The sequence below is a fragment of the Aptenodytes forsteri genome, unplaced genomic scaffold (assembly GCF_000699145.1).
Source record: "Aptenodytes forsteri isolate BGI_AS27 unplaced genomic scaffold, ASM69914v1 Scaffold103, whole genome shotgun sequence".
NCBI lineage: Eukaryota > Metazoa > Chordata > Aves > Sphenisciformes > Spheniscidae > Aptenodytes > Aptenodytes forsteri.
The window spans coordinates 4,836,340-4,859,640 of NW_008796051.1; the positions used below are offsets into that span (position 1 = coordinate 4,836,340).

The window sequence follows — 23,301 nt, forward strand, 5'->3', positions numbered from 1 at the left end:
TAAAAAACCAACCTTATCTCAGAGTTTACCACACTAAAAATAATTCAGTACACAGAAATGCATTGTCAGAGGTTAAGATACACGCAGTTTTCAGCCCCATATTTTTCTTGTTATACTTTTCAATATTTTCATTTCTCCAGATCAGGAAAACAAACAAATAACAAAGTAGACAATGCAAGATTCCACTGATGATATATACAGAGAAGTTTTCTTCTTAGGGAAACTACAGCTATATACTATAACTACTATAACTTTCTACTTTAACTACAACTGAGATAATCCATTCTCCATTTTTCTTAATTTGTCTGTATTTCCATAACAAAAATACATAGCAAGAATGTTAAGATGAAAGCTAAGTCCTTCTTAAATTGGAAATGGGGGAGAAGTAATGTCTACTGCAAGTTTATGTTACACCTTTTAAGGGTACACCTTCTAATAGTTTTTGACTGCATGATTATTTTTCCATAATCAAACTTCTCTTAAACAGAGAAGTACTTTTTCCCCTAGCATAATCACACAGCACTGCTTTTGTACTTGAGTTTCAAGTACATAAGAAAAAACTTCCCATCTGTGATTCAATGACCATTTCTGCTGCTGCACACACTGCTTTAGTAAGTACTTTCATGATTAACTTAATTCTCTACAAAAACTACAACTTCAAAGTAAATCAAAAGATACTTAAGGTGATAATCACCTGGTTACAATGTAAAAGATCAAAATTTGGAAACTGTACAGTTAAAATAACTTACTAAATGTTTTAGCACCACCTCCTGGTCATACTATTACACACATTTTTAAAGTTAGTTTGCAGTATACATTAACTGTTTTCTGGGATCTCTACAGTGAAGAAAAAATACCAGAATATCTACTGACAAATGTAATTTACAGCAGACTGTATCAAGTCACAGGATCTCTCAGGACTAAGAAAAATTAAAACAATCAAGCACACTTGAAATTCAGGAATTCCAAGTCTTACAGTGAATGACACTTAAAAAACACAAGTTAGATACCATTTTAAACACAGCATATTTTTAGAGCATTATTCCAATTACAAGAAAAATATTTTGAAAAATACTGTCCCACATGAATTTGAAAACAGGATTAGAATTAAAAGATGTAAAACCACAGAAAATGCAACAAAGGCAACACACATACCTTGAAATACTTTCTTCTGATACGTGTCATATTCATTAACATGACTCCAGAATTTATCCCAGTTGCTCCATAATAGGGATGTCTAGCAAAGCGATTATACCACCCGATACGAGGCTCTTCATGTTCCGGTGCCATTGCAGCAATTTGTGTGGAGTTGAACTTTCCCAGAAAAGACCAAATGTCATCAACAGGTCTCAAAAACAGGATGTCAGTATCAACATACAATAGCGAATCCACATTTTTGAGGATTAACTGTGAGGGAAAGAAATTTAAAACCAAACTTTTAAGTTTTATTGAGCTTCTCTTCATAAAACAGAAGTTGCTGCCATTACACAATAAAGTTTAATAAATTTTTGTCATATGCAAATAAATTCACTTTAGACCGACAGTTTGCAGTCAATAAATTTGCCATCATTCCCTCTTCTCTCATTTTAGAGAATTTTTGCAGAGTGAAACAGAGGTTTTACATAGAATAGTAATGCAAAGGCACTCAGTCTACATTTTATATCCTGGGGCTCCTCAGGAGCAGGTTGCAGGCCAGGTGAAACATTACCGTAACAGGAGCGCCTATCTTCCCCCTGTTCCCTTGCTTTCCTATGCATCTAATCAAACAAGGGAGAGGTGTGAGGGAGCCCCAGAAGAGACAGTATTTGGGAAATAGCTGCCACTGCTATGATTCACCTAGCCTGAAGTATGGTTTCTGAAGCGTCTTAGATGAGCAAAGAAAAGGCTGCACAAAACACTCTGGCAACAATAGCCCATTTCTTGTTTCATTTTCTCTAACACTTCTCAGACCCACGCATGCAGGAAACTTTCCAGCTAAATGAGGAGATGAAGTGCGATAAATCCTTCTTACCTCTGAGAGGATGACATGACCTGTACCCCTCACTGAGGATACTGTGCCATCATGCAGCAAGTGAGAAAGAGACTTTTATTCCATGGTGTATTAGTGCCACAGAAGAAGGTTAAATTCAGAGGGTTTTTTTAGGATGTCATAAAAGTAACTTTTAGGAGTAGCAGTAGTTCTTAATTTAAAACTAAGCAGAAATTAGATTAACAAGGACAGCTTGATGCTTCATAAACAGGCTTCCGTATTGTCCTATTACAGAATAACTTACTGGCAAGAATAGCCTTTGTGAAGCACATGGTTTAAACAATTTCTTCCATTCTGCTGCACTCTCAGTTGGAAATGTTATTGGATATAATGTGTAATTAACTTTTCCTTCATAGGGGAAGTCATCAAGCTACATGAAAAGAAGAGATCACAAAAATTACTTCAGTTCAATTCTATTACAAAAAAGAAATCAATCCCCCATTCAAACTGATAATTGAACACAACTGCAACACCTCTCTTCCGTAACAGAAATGCTTCCTGAACTACAAGAATCTGTCAACTATTCAAAATGCTTGAACAAAAAGTGGCACCTGCAGGCCACTATGAAGAAAACACATCGTATCAGATCATATACAAAAGTAAGAGCAAGTAAAATAAGTTATTTACAAAAAGTAAATATATCAAATAAAACTTTTTCCCCTCTTAACTAGTTTCCACAGTAGAAATACCAATTTAGTCTTTCTCAATTTAAAATAACCTTACCCAGTTTTTGCCACAATTACTGTTCACATGACATTAGTGTATATATATTAGTATGTATAACATACTAATGTCATAGTTAGTATGACATTTTAAGCACAAAAATAGTAAAACCCTCCACAGCTATATACTAGTCAGCTTCTAACACCACTACTCCAGTCATAATGTTATATGCATTAACTGGAATTTACTAAAATTAGACATAACCATATCCACCATTTTCAAAGACTGATGTTTCACTTTGTTTAGACAACATAAGGCTGACTCATACTGTAAGCACAGGGACAAAAAAGGACAGATCTCTATTTTCTCTTGTAAAACCAACTTTAAATAAGCTCGCACAAGATAACTGGTTTGTGTTCAGAACATCAGGTTTGTATTTAACAGATTCAAGGTGACAAATCAGGAAGTTTTGGTCTGTCTCTATGAAAAGCTTTGATATCAGCAACTGGCATTTTTTCGCAGGAAAAAAATTCAAAAATCCACATCCAACATTATGAAAGACTTGCATATTACCTTATTTTTAGGTCCCTGCATTTCTGCCACTATATGCAACTACTACTACCCAAGAAGCAGAGAAATTGCTATATATTACTCTATTTGTACTACAAATTGATTAAATAAATTATTTGGGTACTTACTATGTCTTTGAAACTCTCATGCAATTGGTCCTCAGCAAAAATATGAAACTGGAGGGGTTTGATGCTGAAAATAATGGCTGATCTCAACATAATAACAGTCTCCTCCAGTCTCTCACCACAGGCAACCACTGCTAGATGCATTTTCTCAGAAGGATGTGTTTTCATGTAATCATATCTAATACAAAAATATTTTTTCATTTGACATTATTTCTAGCACAGGCTTAAAGAAAAGCTCTACTATTTACTGCAGCATGTAATTTAACAAAATATCCTTCATCAATATTTAAACCAGCAAAGGATAACTCAAACAGAACATACAAACTACAGCATTACAACTCATATGTAGGCTTACATTTAACCTGAACTATTCTCATATTCACTCCCACCATCCCAGCCTATGAGGGAAAAAGCAAGGCATGGAAGAGCTATACAGAAACTAAACAAACAAACATTTATTTTCTTAGTAATCTTACTATCCATTACTAGCAAGGAATTCCATCAAAATAGCTATGTTAAAAGAAAGATCACATGAAGTTACATCAAAACGCAGAAGGCTGACAGCACATTAAGTCTATGCATTAGTTCATTTTCTCCTCTTTCCCTGGACTCAGTAGAGATGAGTAAACATGATAGAGTTAAACTCAACAACAAAAGTGAGATAACCCCTATTTTTAAGAAGTTCTGTTAAAAACAGTTTTGAGTGATCTAGGCGTTTTGTCCATTTTCTGCTCCAGTAAGTCCTTTTATCACAAGCCATACTTCAGGACTTCTCCTAAACACTGGCAAAATGCAAAAAGCTTTCTCCTCTCCTTCCATCCTGCTGGAGTACAACTCGGGTTGGAAGGGGGGGAAACTAATAGCTCAGATGGCCTTGTGGGATGTCCTGGTGCTCCCAGTGGTTCTGGAAAATCCCTCAGGTACATTGACCACATGCACTGCCTGTGTCCTTGGGGCTAAACCACTGCAAGGTGTGGGGATCGGGAAGTCCTTTCTTCCTGAAGACAGCTGTCCGACAGTTATGGTGAGAAGTGCCTGGTATGTATTATACATTTAAAAGTTATTTCATTGTTTTAATATAATAGCCTAAAATTATCATCGGGTAAATACCATTAGCTTGGTGGCAAACACAGTGGGCATACTAAACCTAAAACCATGTTCTCCTGGATTTCATATATTTAATTGGTCAGAAAAGCTTTCAAAGGTTTTAAGCATATGTCAACCCAAAGTCAATCTTCAAAACAATATTCTGCGCTTGAGCTATTCACACGAACTATGGGAGGAGGGGAGCTAACAGAACTAAGAGTATCTGAAGGTTTAAATTACAAGTTTAATTCCAAGTTATGCAGACAAAAAAAATTCTCAAGTTAGAAAAGACTTTCCCAAATTAGTAACAGTAGGGAAACGCTTGGCAAACATACCACCCATTCTTAGAAACTTGCCAAAGAGAGAGACACCTCAAAACAGAAATTAAAAGATGTGATTCTTAGCACATAATCTCCACCCAATCTATATAACTAAAACAGTTAGATGCATACAAGTTTTCCTTTAAATTGACAAATATACTATGCTAATATGCCTTTCTTTTCTTTAAGGCACAGAAGAGCAACACACATTATTTTGAGTTCCACGAGGCAAAATATAAGCAAAGATATCACTGTAAAACTGCTGAAGTTTAATGCCATAAATAATGGCTGCATTTAAAAAACATTCTGAGTTTTGGAAGAGTTTAATGCCCTGGAACTAAAAATCTCCAGCATTCCAGGGATGTAAGATTAATACAATTGTAATTAGAACATGCAGTCAGTCTTAAGTCAAGGTTTGGGGCATTATTAAAAATCACATGGATGAAAGACCTCATAGGTAGGATTCAGATCCAAAATAGGACACCTAAATGAAGATCCTGACATACGAGATTGTGTCCAAAGTCTCATTAAAGCCAACGGACATCTAGTGAGCACGGTATGGAGCACAGACAGCAATTCATCTTATTTCAAAGTACCCAGGCTTAATTTAATTTTTTAAAATAGGTATAGTGCCATTTAATAAGCTCTAGAATATCCCAACTGACCTCCAGGCGCCAGTCCAAAAGGACTGGGTGTCTCAAAGACCATGTTGTATCTACTAGTCCTAAGACGACATCTAGGATACCCAAGTGCTTCTCAATTAACACCAGCCATTTATTTCTCAGCAACTTAATGGCTAGTCACCTGGATCATTCTCTATGCTCTTTCAATTTTAATGACCGCTTAAGACCTACTTGACATAGACACCTATATGCAGACATCTGTATTCAGATGATTTAATCCACAGACTGAAACCTTTTGTAAGTCTTGCAGCAAAACCTGAAAAATGAGTTCAGGTTAACAGGAAAAAAAAAAAAAAGAATCTTTAAATGTAACCGAGGCATGCCCATTCAGACCTTTATACAAAAAGCTAATTTAAACATTACACCATGTAGTAAGTAGCTGATGTAAAAAACACAAAGCAAGCTGAATGTGATGACGGTAGCTGAAACCCACAAATAAGTACACTACTGCAGTCTGAACAAGCTGCAAGCAGCAGATTAGCCTCATCACTAATCCGCTGAAAAGGGAATTACAATAATTAAGCCCTGAAGTCATGAGAGCCTACAGTGATACTGCAAGGTCATGTGACAAATAAGGGCACAACCTACACAAACTGCACAGCTGAAAGCCAAGTTCCTGAACCACATGTAACACACATGGCTTTCCATGAATAAGGTATGACAAAAATTATGCCAAAGCAACTCTAAAATACATTGAGATTCAAAGACTGTATTTTATTATTTCTACATCTAGTGACATCTGTGAATAGAAGAACATTTCAAGCCACACAACAAAAATCAGACTGATCATATTATAATGCTTTTACAGTCACTCTGTTCACACAATCTCTGTTCTATGAGTTTCTGACTTCATGACTTCAATTTTTTAAATCTGTGCTTAATTTTTTGAAAAGGCAAAAAAATATTTAGAAAAAGCTAACAACAACAGAATTTCAGATTGCACAATATGGGGAACAGCTGGACTCAGATCCATAAGTCCACAACAGAAAGCTTTATCCCTGAAGCAGATGGAGCAAGAAGCTATTGGAAAGAACAGGCCACCATTGCATCTGGGGACTCTCCACTAAGAAGAGGATGAGAGATTTTAGGTCTCAGAGACATATTATGGCAGAAGAACTTATGAGACTCCAGAATTGTGGTTCTTACTCCAGACTCCATAAAGAGACATCCTTTAGTGATTATAAGCTGCATTTGACTTCCCTGCATACAGACCACTGGTAATCACAGCTTCCTTTTTAATAATCAGGCCTCAGTGCTGCTCCTCTCCCTACATACACATCTCTCTCTACTCCCATAGGGAAATCATTGCCCCATCTTCCTTCAGGGACACTAACTACTTCTGTGAATAACATTTCAAGCCACACAACAAAAATCAGACTGATCATATTATAATGCTTTTACAGTCACTCTGTTCACACAATCTCTGTTCTATGAGTTTCTGACTTCATGACTTCAATTTTTTAAATCTGTGCTTAATTTTTTGAAAAGGCAAAAAAATATTTAGAAAAAGCTAACAACAACAGAATTTCAGATTGCACAATATGGGGAACAGCTGGACTCAGATCCATAAGTCCACAACAGAAAGCTTTATCCCTGAAGCAGATGGAGCAAGAAGCTATTGGAAAGAACAGGCCACCATTGCATCTGGGGACTCTCCACTAAGAAGAGGATGAGAGATTTTAGGTCTCAGAGACATATTATGGCAGAAGAACTTATGAGACTCCAGAATTGTGGTTCTTACTCCAGACTCCATAAAGAGACATCCTTTAGTGATTATAAGCTGCATTTGACTTCCCTGCATACAGACCACTGGTAATCACAGCTTCCTTTTTAATAATCAGGCCTCAGTGCTGCTCCTCTCCCTACATACACATCTCTCTCTACTCCCATAGGGAAATCATTGCCCCATCTTCCTTCAGGGACACTAACTACTTACCTCTTGTGCTAATCCTCCAGTGCCAGCATCTTTCATCACTTCCTGCTCCTCCTCCCACTAGAAGCAGCATAAAGTTTAAGTTATCCAGCAGAGCTTATCAGCTTCAGCTCTGCAGTCTCACCTTCAATATTAACATGCCCCACCCACAGAGCCAGTTATCTATGCCATGACTTGTCTCACTCCCTTCTTCAATATTATGTCTACATGACTTTGGTCCTTCCCCTAATTCCGTTCAAAATTATCTGTTAACTGCTCCCTTCTCTACTTCTCCTTCCTGAACTTTCCAGCCTCTGTTACGCTTTTCCCCGTCTTCCCTCCACTGCTCTCCACTGCAGTTAGTCATGCAACTACCTCACCAGGAGACAGGGAAAGGAAAGCCTCGTTCATTTAGACAGCCCTGGGCCTGGTACGACCTAATGACACAAGATTTTTCAGCAATACAGATTTTTTTAGCAGTTCAGTAGCTGAGTTGACCATGAGCAAAATAAAATGTATTTTACAAGAACTGTAACTTGTCTGAACCTGAGCAAGCTCTGGTATCAGAGCAATATCCTTAGTGAACCTCAAATCCAGGTTCTGAAAGTGTTAAGACACTTTCAAAAGTGAGGAGATACTTTCAAAAAAATGGAAAACGCAAATACAAATGCAGATTTTTATATGCACATTACTAATTACTAGCGGCCTGGCATTTTGGTGTGGGAGAACTTAGTGCATAAGCTGGAAAGAGCAACAATAGAGTGAAATATAAACTGTATTTTAGTAAGGCTTTTGGATAGACTAACAAGGAAAACTTGACAGCCCTAATTTCTAAAGCAAAAAAAAAAATTTCAATAACATGGGAGTCCTAGCTCCTGTAGGGGGAAAAAACCCTCTGGTAATAAAAATGGAAGAGCAAAGAATGCACCTGTAATCCAACAGGAGATCCCGAGCAGGAAGCCATGACAGGATTTGAGTGTTTAGGGACAAACAAGAGAACTTCGTTTGTCTGAGGATACTAATTACACATGGTAGGGACAGTAAAAATAAATTAAATAAAACACTTGAGAGAAAGCATCACACATACTCCCATGAGTTTAGAAAACACATTTAAAACAATCCACTTTGACACTGTGAGAGCAAAAACATATACTTTAAAACATGCTGCTCAGCAGCAGCATAAGGCCAGGTACAAGCCTTGCCCTGAAGTATTTCTGTGTTGAAGCGTAGACCTTCATTCTGTACTGATTACTTCTGCTGTGGGGTTAATAACTTCTGACAGAGGAACATAGCTGGATCTGCTCAATCAATCTGCTACAACCAGATTTTCCAGAGGCTGTCTGTCAAGACACTGCCTTATGTTTGAAGATGGATACCATGACACACCGTATATTAAATTAGCATTTCTAGGTCAGTTAAAATTATGAAGCAATAATTTGGTAGTAAGATACAGAGGTATGTTTTGACGGGTCGTATTCTTCCAGAACCTTCACTGCATCCCAGCTGAACTTCTTGGAAAAAACCCAAAACCCAGATGATATCGTCGCTAAAATACTCATCAGCTCCAAGAAAATCTTAGTTCTGCCCTCTAGACTTGGCACAAGGTACTGCAGCGGGGGGGTCTCCTGCATACGTTTAAGGTAGGATTCTATTCTTATTCTTACATAACACATTAAGAGCACAGGTGAGAGGGTACTAAACCCTCAGGAACACCCAGACATAAGGAATCCTGTACACAACTCCATCTAATTTGTGATCATTAAGCCTGTCCCAATCCTAGCCTGCTTTACTGAGGTCACAGTACAACAGCTTCTGCTGCTGCACACACACACTGCCGCCTTCCAAGCTCCAAGCCTTCCAGAGCTGCCGCAGTGTTACAGCATCTAGTGTGACCCGGGTACCGTTCAAAGAGTTGTCAGTGTGACCGAGGGCAATTTTATTTTTCTCCCTTTTTTAAGCCACATTCAAGTACAGTGGCACTGTTATTACGGAAAGCCACGAAGGAACCACAGTCAGCCTTAATTCTATGTTAGAAACCTTGTTCATTAAGAGTTCCTTTTTCCCATCCGTCGATGTACTACTAAGAACATGCCTAGGGATCAACAGGAAGCTCCCTGCCCAACTTCACTGGCAATCAAGCTGTCCTCTCCTATTCCCTTAACATGGCTGGGGAAGCCAAGGAAAGAAAGATTAGCATCCAGGTAATGAGAGCACAGTGGTATGAATAACTGAAGCAATAAATTGACCTCAGTTGTCCTTTCAAATTTTACTCTGGCCCATTGAGGAGTTACCATTTTTAATATAATTGCATGAGTTTTGAACAATGTAAAAATATTTGTTATTTTCTGAGAAAACTGCTGTCATCCTAACTTGCACCCCTAGTTTTTATGTACAACCACCACCGTATTACATAATGGTAATACAAGGATGTAAGAATTATTTTGTAGGTTACGAAAAACATTTTTAAAATTATTCTACACCAAAACAAGTTTTCCTACACTGGTTCTGATAGAGCTACAGCCTTGCTTTTCTTTGATCTTTTCTCCACATGGGCTGTAACACACAAGGCATGCAATATTTAGCTTCCTAAACAATGTTGCTTAATAAAGTCTCTCAGTTCTTCCACAACATCATCAAACTAACTTTCCCTGATATTATAACCAAATGGACTAGGTTGCCAGGCTCAGCTGTGTTAAAGTTGTTTACACTTACAAAAAGAACAAACAGAAGCCTACTGCAAATGTATTTTCTTCTTCAGTATAAAAAGCTAACCGCATTATCACTGCAAATATTTTACCCACACAAGTTTTTTGACAATTAGCATGGAAAATGCAAATTATATTCATTAGAATATGCAGGGAAAATATCTTCATATGATCAACCTGTATTATTTCCAACCTGGCACCACGATGTGCCTCAGAAAAACAAGTGGTAGATATGTAAATACAATACAGATGCCTTACTTATCGCATCCTTTTTTCTTTTAATGCTTTGTGTTTGATCTAAATCAATCAATCATTAAGGAGCCTAACTCAGCAGCCTTTAGTCACCAGAAAAAGAAAAGGAAATAGGCAGAGTGAAAAGGCAACAAAGCCTACACTGATTAAAATGCAACTGTTAAATCATTCCCACACTTATTAGATGTAGGGTCAAGGTAGCTACAGAAATTATCTGGATTTGAAAGTGATGAAAATTCTAGTTTTTACTCAGCTTCTTAACTTTCTACTACTGCGCTGAATTAAAAATAGGCCATAATCAGAGCTTACTTTACAAAAGTATGCTACTGATACCAGTGCATATGATGTCCAAATGTCATCTATTCAATTACAAACTCAATTAGTAGATTAGGTTTGAAGTTACAATATATTAGTCATTTAAAAATTGACTACAAAAGTCCGAAGCCCCATCCTCCAATGAGCTAGCTAGTTTAGAGGAGAAGTCCTGTTTTTCAGGACTGTCACAATTCATCTCAATATATTCACACCACCAGGACCTCAATATACTCAAAAAATAGCAAAACTTGTCTTTTTAATAGGCAACAGAAGTTAAAACCCACTTAGAAGCAACATCCAACAACTGAAATCAGGCAGGTCAGATAGCCATAGTAATGACCCCTAAGAATTTCTTCTTAATCAGTCTCAGTAGGAGATAAGCAGCCATACCAGCTAGATGACACTGAGCACCTTAAAAGGTGTATTAGAAAAGATACGCATCATCTAGATCATGAGAAACCCGAGCCTCATGCTATCTTTACCAGCATTTTTTAAGTTTTTGATAAAATCTATACCACTCTATGTAAAAGTGATCTCATGCTTCCTCTATCAGTGTGAAAGCTAACAAATATGCTGTACCAAAAGCACAACACAAGACATTCTGTCTCAGTAATGTTGATAATCAGAATGGTGATAAAATTGTGGTGGCACAATAGCTCCAAAATCCTTCCCACATACAGCACAGGCAACAGATCCTACTCTGACTAACTTAAAGAGACAAGATCCTTATTATCCATTATTAGAATCAGCAACTGCTCAGAGCTCACCAATTTCAAATGATGCATTTCAAATTAGCTATAGCATGAGTCATACTGAAGTCTATTATACACCTCTCTCCTAAGAAATTTCCAGATTCCTCTATAGGTCTCCAACACTTCTATTATACTAACTTGAGTCTTACAAATATACAGAACATTAGTTGTCACTTCACACTTTATACATTTACAGCTACTCAGAGGAAATGACGTAGCAAGCTGCATTTCAAAAATATCTAATTCAAGTTCTTTCTCTCACGGATAAACAAATCCCTGTGGTTCTCATATACAGGAGAAAAAAGCCAACTGGAGTTTCAAGTTAGAAACAGAGAGAAAACAAGCTAAGTTTTTTCAAATAAAAGACTTAAAAATCCAAAAGCTGAAGGACTACCTTCCAATGTTTGAAAAACTTCACTGGTACAGGGAAAGGAGACATTCTAACATTGAGATAAATTTTATGAATCTACTATTGGCAAAGAAATTCTGGCTATATGATCTGCTCCTTCGAACAAATTCATTTGCTTAGTTTATTGAAACAGCAAGGATAGAACACCAGAATCTTCATTCACACACTGATTTATGATCTGGATAGAGAGTGTTGTTCTCTTTTTATGGATTAAACCAGGCCAAATAGAAGATTCAAGGTAAGTGTTAGTGCAGTTCAATGACCAGACTGCCACTTCTATTAAAAGCAAACTCACTGGCATTCCCATTATTTTGTTGGCACGTCTATAGGCAGTGGAGTTAGCTATGCTAAGATTTCAATCAGATATGTAACTCTTAGGTTTTTCTCATATCCCTCTCCCTATCCCAGTCTCTTCAGAGGCCAGCTTTATTCTGCACCTCACTACAACAACTGCACTTAAGAAGAACACAAAGGCTTAGTCAACCCAGGATCAAATTATTTGGAATAAGACACTATGGTAGAACTCTTACTACTTTCTATTTCAAAAGATACCCAATTTAGAACCACATGTTGCCTCTTTACAGAAAAAGCTTTCAAGAGGCTTCATCTTCATGAAGAATCTTGAAGTGGCCCTACACATACAATCTCAGAAAACAAGAATGGTAGACTTCATTTGCTGTGGTTAATAAACTTGCATGGAATTAAGTTCATTCCTCTGCCTCCAAAAATCTGACTGCAAACTTGACAACAACTATCAAGTATCACGTTCGAAGCATAAGATGATATCAAAGGTCTAAACCCTTCAGCTTCTCAGTGCACCTAGTACAACGCACATAGTTCGTCTGAGAGTTAAACAAAATTATAACTCCCATCCAAAGCTGAAACTGCACTGCAACTATCTTCTGTGTTATTCCAGCACATACAAGGAAATGAGGCTTAGGCAGCAGGTTCAGAGGCTGAGCTATTGTAATTGCTTGCTGCTATCCGCAGAGGGAGCACTTTCTCCTCCTCTCTGCCGTCTTCCCCACCTCTCCTCTTGCACAAACTCACTGCACCTCTCTGAAACCAACTGAACTTATTAAACAGACCAAGAAATAAATAAAGTTTGGGGGAGGCAAGGGGGCCCCCTCTGAAGTTAGAGCATCTCACTGAGGAATTCAACAAGCACCAGAGTCAGCACAACATATGGGGATTAATTTAATAGTAATATATTGATAAAATAATCAAACTCAATCCGAAATTATTAATCTGAACACCACATCCCCTTTACACATTTAAGCAGCTTTTTTTCTTTCAGTTTCAAAATGTATAGACATGAAATTCTGCAAATATTGGGGGTTCACCATGATAATTGTTTCACCATGAAAGAAACTGCACTCGCCCAGTAATGTGATAATCAATACATACTTCAACAGACTTGTCTTCACAGCCACTACAGCATTCTTAAAGAATAATACAAGTTACAGCTTAAGGTATGTGCAAAGGAACTGCATGGGGTTTCTCTGCTTCCGGTTCCAAGGTCCCACTTGCCTTAAGCCTGGCAGAAAATCCAGAAAGGAAGTTTTCTGCTATTTTAGTGCATTACATTGTATTGTGGAGAGTTCATGGACATCATCACGGTCAATGGGGTCAGAATACAAGCGAGACCTTCTCCTCTCTCAGCACTACACAACGGTTAGACTGGCTCAGTTGTCCATGGATGAATGAAGCTTACAATCACATCCTGTCCCTCCACTAAGCATAGGCTAAGCCCCTATGTGCTCCACCACAACAGCACTCACATTTGGTTTACCCCCCTGTGCTAAACTTCATAAAGCTAAACTCCCAAAAGCTAATCTTTAAGGGGAAAAAAAAAGTGAACTGAGTCCATTCAGACAGCTACATTTGCCAAAGGGAGAGTCAGATGGAATCCCTGTGGATTGACACACTGGCTACCAAGGGCAGCGAGAAAGACTCAGCAGTCCCAAATTACAGGTGCAGTTCACTAACAGACTAAAATCAATCTAAGCCATCTCTTTAAGTAACTTCTTGGCAACTGATGAGCTTAAAAAGCACTGACAGCACACAAGCAGAGAGTAATAGGGGACAGATCTAAAGTCTTTCCCACAATCATAATTTTCAAAAATACATTAAGTCTTGTGAAGCTAATCTTTTTTTTTCCTTTGCTTCCCTAGAAATATTCAAGCTTCAGACTAAAAGGAAGAGATAACCATATCAAAGGATGATCAGTAAAATTTTAAATATAAGAAAAACTGACTTACAACTTTAGTTATATACTGAAGAGAACTATGCAGGTTAGAGAACATATCTGTCAAGCAGCTTAAGGCTTCTTCCATTTCTTTTCAAGCTAATTCCATCACTGACAGCCTAAAGCATCTGCACAACCACATCAAAACATTTAAACTTATTGTTAAAGATGCAACTTTAAGGACACAGTCTATGCTTTAACGTACTGTATCTTACAGCACATTCTAAAATGGTTCTTTCAGTGCTTTCCGATGAAGTACCCTCCTCAAATTCGGTAAAACATGTAACGAATAAAAAAGTCTCTAAACTTAACTACTAAGCATATCTACCAGTTTTTATTGCAAGTTACATCATGGGTATTACTGTGCAGCAAGTTTTATTTATCAAAAATAATTAATTCATCAGTAACTTTTCAGACAATATTTGGATAGACTTTATACCAATGTTGGCAAGTCTCTGTTTAGTGAAGCAACATAACTGAAAAAATCCACTCTTTGTAATAACACTTGAGTCTACAATTTTAAAAACATACTAGAACAGGAGAAAGCCCAGCTAAAGGCAACCATAATATAAGCAGGTGAAATACATGTGAAGCAATCAAAATATTTTGCTTTGTCACCTTGCTAAATATCAAAAAAATACTTATCAGCTATACCTGTCTGCAGTCAAATAATAAAGTACTATTTAATAATAGATCCTACCTAAAAGCAGCTTCCCAAAAGCAGTTCATTCCACAAACATCAGAGGGCAGCATCCAATAGGAATTCCAGAAAGATACAGACAAATTCTTACACCTAACAGGATAAGACAAAAATAACCTATATAAATGTTACTGATTATATGGCAAAGTTAAATGGATTATTTTCTAGCTCAAACATAACTTGAATATTTAATTACCTGGCAGAAGACTGGCTATGTAATGGAACTTGGATAATACAAAAGAGGAGGTATTAGGTGCCAACCACGAGGATTCTTTTAAGGAAGAACGGTCCCCATCCTTTAGCCTTTCCTCTCCATATATTTTCAGAGTGAGAAAAACAGAGGGACTGGGATTTTTGAGGGTCATTCTATGCCCTTGGCTTTGTATAAGTCCACAGGTAATAGAGTGAATGGCAACATTTACTGCTGGAAAGAATTCCTTCACCTTTGCAATACCTTTGTCTACTTCAAGGAGAACAGCAAGTAGAACATTTTATTTTCAAAGTTACGTTGTCCATTTAAACACAATCCCTATTCATCCATGACTCTATTTGGTGCAAGCCTGCAAAGCTGATTTTTAACAAAAAACAGGGCTTTGCAGCACCAACGAATTCCATTGTTTCATAACAACAGGTTAATGCAATACAGAAATAATCACCACATCTGGCAGGTTTTCCTTCTCCATACTAATCACAAGACTAACAACTAAAAAAGCAGGTTTTACTAGTCCACCACTACATTTTATGCAACAGTAATACAGGAAATACTTAAAAAGAGCAACAGAACTGTATTTTCCAAGGTTCTGGTGAGGAAATCAACATCAAGACTTAAAATCTTAAATGAGCAAACAGAATTTTGCAAAGCAAGGGGTATACTCTTGAGTGACCTCCTCTACTCCGTCTTCCTGCCCTGGTGACACAATGCCAATAGTGTCTATCCTCCTCTGAAAGTTGGTATCTGTGAACAAAAGACATGTGCAAGAAGAAAACCCACACAAAACCTTGATGATGAAAAGGTATTTGAGGACTACAGCTCAGAACTCTACTGGAAGTTGGCTTTCCAAGTTTGAAATGAATCAGCATCACCTTGGTAGGGTTATCTGGTACCTGGAAAGGCCAATGTTTTGCAAATACCGGATTTAATAGATTAATGTAGCATCAAAAATGGCAAGCTGTATAATTTCTTTTTTTCAACACTTGAGAAAAATGACCTAATAAACACAGTCTCACAAAGCTTTATTAAGTGTTGGGGGGGGTGGAGCAGTTCTTTGGTAGAGATCGCAGGAAATCCTCATATCCTGTAGAGACATGCGTTTGCAAGAATTAGTCAAGCAATTCTATCTCATGACTTAAGAATGGTCTCCACAAACAAATATCCAGGTACAAAAAAAAGGATAATGTAGATTGCGACTGGGATATCTGCACTCCTCTGAGGAAAGTAAATGGTATAAAACCACAAATTCTCTCTGCCAGATTCTTTCTTACATTAATCTTTGTGGCTTTTGAAGTTTCTTAAAAACTTCAAGGCACATTAAGACCGTGCGCTTCTCTGAAGAACAATCTTTACGATCTCCACCTTTTTATGATCTCGTACCTTTTTGAAGTAACTGTTTCTCATTACTTTTAGGATAAATTAATAGACTATCTCTCAAAAACAGTTTCCTGGTTTGGAAGATTATTATCATATTAGTATTATTATTACAGGGGATTCCTCTTCCAGCTGTCAAGAGCTGTGTTTTTCTTAGCTGCCTTGAGCTACTATCCTATCCAGACTACCAAGGCAAGAGGCAAGCTTGAATTAATGCCTAAGTCATTTCTCTGACACATTAGGCCTTTCCAATATCCCATTTAGCACAATGATAAGGTTGTCAGCCTTGGATTTGATTCATAAATTTCATGTTTGAAACAAAAATGTTACTAGGATACATATGTATGTAATTTACCTAATGTTAGACTACAACTTTTTTCCTGCCAACAGAAGTCGCTCTCAACTGACCATATGCTACCATATTCCATAAAGCTTTCACACACAAAGGATTAAGAGACTGGAATCATCATTTTCTTCTTGTTAGTCACAGTAAGATCATACAAAATGCCATGCATGAAGATTTTTTTTTTTACTTGAAATAAAACTTGAAAAAAGCTTAGACTACAAATAAGTGTCACAAATGCTTTACAAAGCTAGGGAGATGCATTGTATCTGTTCATCAAACAGGCACAATCATTGTTACCTGAGCGAGGTTACTAGTCAGACAGGAATAGTCACCTTCAGCATTAGGGAGGGATATTTTGCTCACATCTATTATAGGTTATGTGATTAAAGGCCAGTCTCCACAAATAGAAAGCAGAAAATAATGTCAGGTGAAGGAAACCCAGCAATTTTAACCCACACACATGGAGCACCCTGACCCAACCCCAGTGCAGGAGAGCAGTCAGCCCACGGGCCAGGCAGAAGATCCACCAGATGAGACAACAGGAGAGGCTCTCCAGACCACCTTATCAACTGCCTACAGGGGTTACTGCCTGCAGGGGTGTGGGGCTCACTGTGGGATCAAGGTGGACTGGGGAAGAATGAGAATCCAAAAACGGAGAGAAGATAAGAAGGTCCAGTCACGTGTAAACAGGTTGGCAGTCAATACAATTGGCCATGTTGTGTGCCTGATCACCGGTCTTATTAAACTCAATTTCTATTTTCCTGGATGAAGGGGGGCTCCGTTCTGTGTGCATGTGCAGAGGTCCAAGTGCCAGCAAATGAAAAGGTGGCTACAGATCATAAGGGCCCAAGAGCCTGCAGTGCCAGAAACTGGAGAGACATGTGTACACACAGTGTGTGGGTGTGCATGTTGATGCACATAATCACTAGCAAGTATCAAGCCAGACTAGCCCGCAAGTAGGAGCAAGAGGCTTGGGAGCCAGGTGTCAGACAGGCCATAAGGCTGGGCCAGACTCTGCAGAGATCAGAGGGTCTGAGCTGCTGAAAGAACCTCTCCCTTAACCTAGCCACAAGAGACTAGGGTCTGAGGGATGGCTACTGGAGGGACCAGAAGGTCCAAGCCAGCCACCAGAGAGGCCCTGGGGTTTGAGGGCTGGCTAATGTTAAGGCCATAGGTCTGGACCAGCTATCCAAAAGACCCATTTGCATGAGGCAATCCCATGGTCAGCTGCCATACAGACTAAGGCCAGTAAGTGGAAGGATCCATAGTGTATGCATCTGTGCACGTGTGTGCATGTCTAAGAGGGTCTGAGTACCAGCAACTGAAGTGGGGCTGCAAGCCTCGTAGGCTTGCACGCCCAGGCCAGCAACAGGGAAGACCAGAGGATCAGGAGCCAGTCCTGGATAGAGTGAGTATCTAAGGTCCGTTACTGGAGGGATCCACACTGTATACATTAATATATTTTTCACTAAAAGCCTTCCACCCTGATCAGCCAGAGAAGGGAACAGGATCAGGTCACTTGTGTTGTTTGTGGTTGTGCAAGCGCTGTTTTCACTGTGTTGATCTCTCTGACCAGCCACGTATGTATCCACTGTGGGCATGTGTGCCCATTGGGAATAAATGCTTAGCTTTGCTACTGGCTGGACCCAGGGACATGGAGCTGCAGCAGCCTTGCCTCCATCACACTACTGGGTTGGACAACTCCTAACACCAACCACTGTCAACAATATAAAAACAAAGAAATACAAAGTTTTAAAAATCACTGGTATGATAGGCAAGCATTCTCAAAGATCTGTTTGCCAGTTCAAGGTATCTCTCCCTTAAGTAACCAGCCATTTAATAATTACCTTTACCAGGTAATTTAGCTTCAACACAACTGGATAGTAAAATTTTCAGTCTTGCAGACATAGCACAGGTGTCTGTATTGTGACTCAAAAAGAAGAATTCTTTTCAGAAGTAAAGGACAATTTTAAATTTGTGTGCAAAATATATAGCAATGCACAAGTCACATTCACGAAGACTGAGGCCTGGTGCTCAGGCAAGTCAAGCTTTAACCATAAGGAATCCCCCAACAATCAGTGGTAAAAAAAAAAAAAAAGTCCTTTTGTTAAGCACACTGGTAGGCTTACTGTTAATGGAGATCATAGCTTTCAAGTATACTTTTCGGTCCATGTGGCATCTTTTATACTACTGTAACTTCACAGCAAATTTAGCAGTATGTCCAAATGGTGAGGGTTGCAGTCAACTACCTTGAGTAATGACTATTGCCTTCCTGTCAGTATTGCATTAACAACCTAAGTCTAATCAACTGCAAGAATCAACTAACGGAGCCAGACTGGTGTCTCTCCTACAGCATAACCCACAACATGCAGCAAAACAGGAAGGATGCATTTTTTAGTTCCTTCCTCTCATAATCACAGCAGTAAAAATTTGGGAAGATAAGAGATGCTCAGTTCAACTCCCAAATGCACTGGGAATTTCTGGTTCTTCTGAATAGCTTTTCCTGAACATCTGCAGCAATATCACGAATTTGTTACGATGTATTTTGTCAGAGAAGCAATGGCTTTATGAGATAGGAGACAGCAGATGTAATGTTAAATGTCTGACACAGGACAAACTTTTTAACTGGAAAAATCTTGATAATGTTTCATTAATTTACAACATTTCTATGTAAAATAACATTTGCTAGTCAACTGCTTGACAAATTCAGATTTTTTTTAAAATGAAGTTTCAACTTCAAATTGTTCAATGTTTCATCCTTTTAAAAGTTTTACTCATATTTTGAAATTATTAGACAGCTTCTAGACCAATGTCTTGGGGCACGAGAGTAGCTGAGAAGCGTTCTGGTGAAACTGCTGGTTAAGTTCTGACACAGACGAAAACAGCTGCGTACAGTGCAAGGAAAGAACAAACTACCTATTACAACGACCCTCCTCTGCTGTCTAAGCTTGTGGGTATACTTCCTACACTTTTCCGTGCACTGTAATCCACTTAACTCTCCCTTTGCCAGGGCAGTTAGAGAGCAAGAGACAGATACAGTCAGATATCAGTGTCACACGTAACAAAACAGTATGGCTGGCTGCACAAAAATGCTAAACTACAGCATAATGGAAAAATGTTTCATTTTACTAGGGTCAAAGTCATTGACCTCACGGAATTCACGGAACTGACGACAGACTGATTCCTGCTCTATTTCTCAAACTTGCCATTAGGATAGCACTTTTTTTGGATCTGAATAGAAAGATGAACGTTATCTGCCTAACTGAAGTGGCAATATTGATAAAATTAACTGAAGATTCACTTCTCATAGGCACAGTCTGCTAATTAACTGCTCTGAAAGCATGCAGAGAAAGACTGACTTGAAAGAATACTCCACAGACAGCAGATTATAGTACTATTAAATGACATACATGTAGCAAATATGCTTTTATTCACTCTGTTTTTTTCGTTTTTTCACAGCCTTCTTCCTCATCCATAAATCATACTAGCAAAGGAAAAAAGGCTGACTACATATACTGGCTTTTGACTGACTTTGTATCTTCTGGAAGTAGACACTTCAATATTTTCTTTTTTTCAAGTTCAGATCTATTGTTCATTTAGCTCCTATATATGACAGTACTGACATTCATTACTACTTTTCTTGCTGGAATGAATAATGAGGAAGACAATTTACCTTCAACATTAATCTTTCTTCACAACTAAAACCCAACCTTAGGATTTAGCTAATAAATTCCTGAAACGTTTTTCAGCTATTTATATCAAGTTTCAAGATACAAGCCTTTAGTTTCCAGTCATCTTGTTCCTCAGGCTACTGTAGCCTTTGAAACAAACAACTTCTTACCGAAGTGATTACCCAGCAAGCTCCCCTGAATTATTATGTTTATTGGAGGATCTTGCCTCAACCTGTAATTCTAGTTTCAATATGGTACTTCCTTTTTAATTAAAGATTTTCTACTTAAAGCGTCATCACTATTGCAAAATTCTTCCAGGTGTGGTATGCTTAAGCTTTATTCAAAGCTTGCAGTTTTCATGTTTGCATGCTTCTGAAAACTACCAGAAATCTCAACTTTCTTGCCCCCCCCCATCACAGAGTATGACTGAGCTCTTTCTGCCCTATGTCATATACTAAACTAGATTATTCAGGCAAAGAAAACCCTTCTTGGCTAAAGAGAAGAGGAAATCACTGCTGAGTGCGTAAATGCCTTCAAATGGCAGTTACATTTGCTTTGCCAAACTGTATTTTAAAGCTATCAGTGAAAACAGCTGAAGCAACCCATTACAGAAAGTTAGTATTAATGCATACGAAATGTTAAACTTCAAGAAAGATTAGAAGGTTATCTGAACACAATTTACTCTATGAGGTTATGAAAGCTTTAGGATATTACGTGATCACAAGATAGTCAGAAGTGGGCATAAAACAGCCATGTGGCCATCACGCTCAGTCTCTGCTAAAGAAACAGCTGAAGTATAAGAACTGAAAAAGGCCAATACGTTCACCAAGATGTGTGTATCAATTACACAAGAGAATGTAACACGATTTAATACTTGAGAATAATTGAAACACACATCTAAAGGAACATTCAGTGGGGCATTTCTTACTGCCACAGGACACATTTTTTTCCTTAAACGAAAGCCTTTTAGGGACTGCTGTAAGGGACTGACTTGCACCCGAGTTTTGCACACGCTGTTTCCACAAACAGCATATAAAACTTCAACAATTTACAACAGGATGATGTTCATCCTGAGCCTTCAGTTTGACAGCAGTTGATAGATAAAGGACTCCCACACAGGTGTCAAACAGACACTGATTTTGCAAGGAGATACGCCCCCATGAAACTGTATGCACAAGGAATTATTTACAGCACTTAAGACCTTTGGAAAATAACTTTCTCAGTTTGTAAAGCTTTTCCACATTGCAACACAGGGCAGACATATTCCACCTCACTCCAGCAAGCAAGAAGCTTCTTGCACCTCGTTGGGGTTCTCCCCCACCAGTATCTTTGACTTAAAAACTACACTTTAGTACAAATACTAAAAAAGGAAAAAGTACAGCTTTTAAAATAAATTTGGTTCTTCTTTTGCTAACCAGGAGCATGATGCACCTGAAAGTAATTTCGATGTTTACTAATACAATTTATTTAGATTATCATCTTTTACCCAACAAAAGTTTTCTTCATGTAAATTGCGTATTTTCTTTAGTAAAACAAATATTACACATATGATTTTTTCCTCACATTTAAAACTGAGTTATTAAACCAATGAAATCTTACCTAAAACTGTTAACTCTTTTATTCCAGTTATCGTGTTCTTTAAAACTAGCAGATTTCAACTTCTCACAATGAGTTTTTAATCGTGAACTAGAAGTGAGGAACAAGCATCCCCACATTTTTTCAAGTCATAATCTGTATCAATGTGAACTAAAGCAAAAGCATGGGGAAAAAACACATTCTCTGAAGCATTTACACCAGCCAAAAGCTGGGTTTCACATTTCAGCTGACTCCACCCCTAGCAATTCAGAATACTGTTTCATGATCTATTAAGATCATTAACTCAGAGCTTCTGTCATCCTGCCATCCTCCCTAACTCCTTTGCACCATCACCAACGCTTTTGTAATTACATGATGAGCCAACTCAGAGCGCTGAGCTGGCCAAACACTAGGTAGTTTTCAGGCAGGTCAGCATGCCAGATCCATTCACTCGCCTGATCAGAGGAGCACAAGCAGAGCAAGGAGTGGGGGGTGCCAGAGCGTGCGCAGCACTGGGAAGGAGGGTCAGTCTCCAAACCATCAAACTTACATTGCTTTAAACTGCTGTGGAACCTAAACAGAGTTGGAGGTAGGCTGGCCTAGAAAGGCCCGGTCCTAATTTCTCCTCCAGCTTTAGTAACAGATTTCTTGTCATCCCTTTTTTCCTGGCATTAGCATTCTGGTAGCCACAGGTGAACAGGATCATGAAACTAATCTAAAGGAAAACTAGTATTTTTTTCATTCTGTAATCTCACTCACTGCTTGACCACATAAAAATTTCTGCTGACAGGAGGCAGGCAACAGAAACATGCAGCCATGCAGTGTGAGCTGTTCGGATTTACACCACTTTAACTGCGGAACTGAACTCACAGTTCACTGTGAGAAGACTGGCTTTATTAAAGTATCCCATAATAAATATTTTTGCCTAAAGTTATATTTGATAATCATAAAGTTATCAAGTTTCAGGACCGAGTAACACCCTAAAAGTACCTTAGCTTGGAAGAAGAAAATGCACCCTCCTCACCTCATCTACCCTATTCCAACAAGGAAGCAGCCCGATTTTAGCACGGGACGACCGTAAAGTCGCAGGCCAGCTCCCGAAGCAGCACGCCAGTTCCCTCCAGTTTTGCTGTCGCCCTGCCTTGCAGCGTACATGCATGCAGAGGGAGCGCGGCCGGCGGGCAGCACGGCCCCTCCCGCGGCGGGGACGTGCACGGGGACCGGCTTCGCCCACCGGCCGGCCTGCAACACCATTCTCTAAAGTTTTCTTTCTTTGTTTGTTTTTAAGGCTTTTTTAATCTCTGTTCCCCGGTAACCGGCCCGCGGGATGCCAGAGCTGCTGTGGAGGGAGCACA

At 38.6% G+C, this 23,301-nt stretch overlaps 1 protein-coding gene across 1 annotated transcript in view; it reads right to left on the reverse strand.

Moving 5' to 3' along the window:
• GXYLT1 (glucoside xylosyltransferase 1) overlaps positions 1–14,858 on the reverse strand; it is a 27,105-nt gene extending 12,247 nt beyond the window's left edge. The window contains exons 1-4 of the mRNA XM_009286235.2: positions 14,770–14,858; positions 3,391–3,565; positions 2,274–2,399; positions 1,156–1,407 (exon numbers count right to left, since the gene is read on the reverse strand). Coding sequence (XP_009284510.1) covers positions 1,156–1,407; positions 2,274–2,399; positions 3,391–3,565; positions 14,770–14,822 — 606 coding nt within the window. The 5' untranslated portion in view covers positions 14,823–14,858. The remainder of the gene's footprint in view (positions 1–1,155; positions 1,408–2,273; positions 2,400–3,390; positions 3,566–14,769) is intronic.
• Between the last annotated feature and the right edge of the window lie 8,443 nt (positions 14,859–23,301).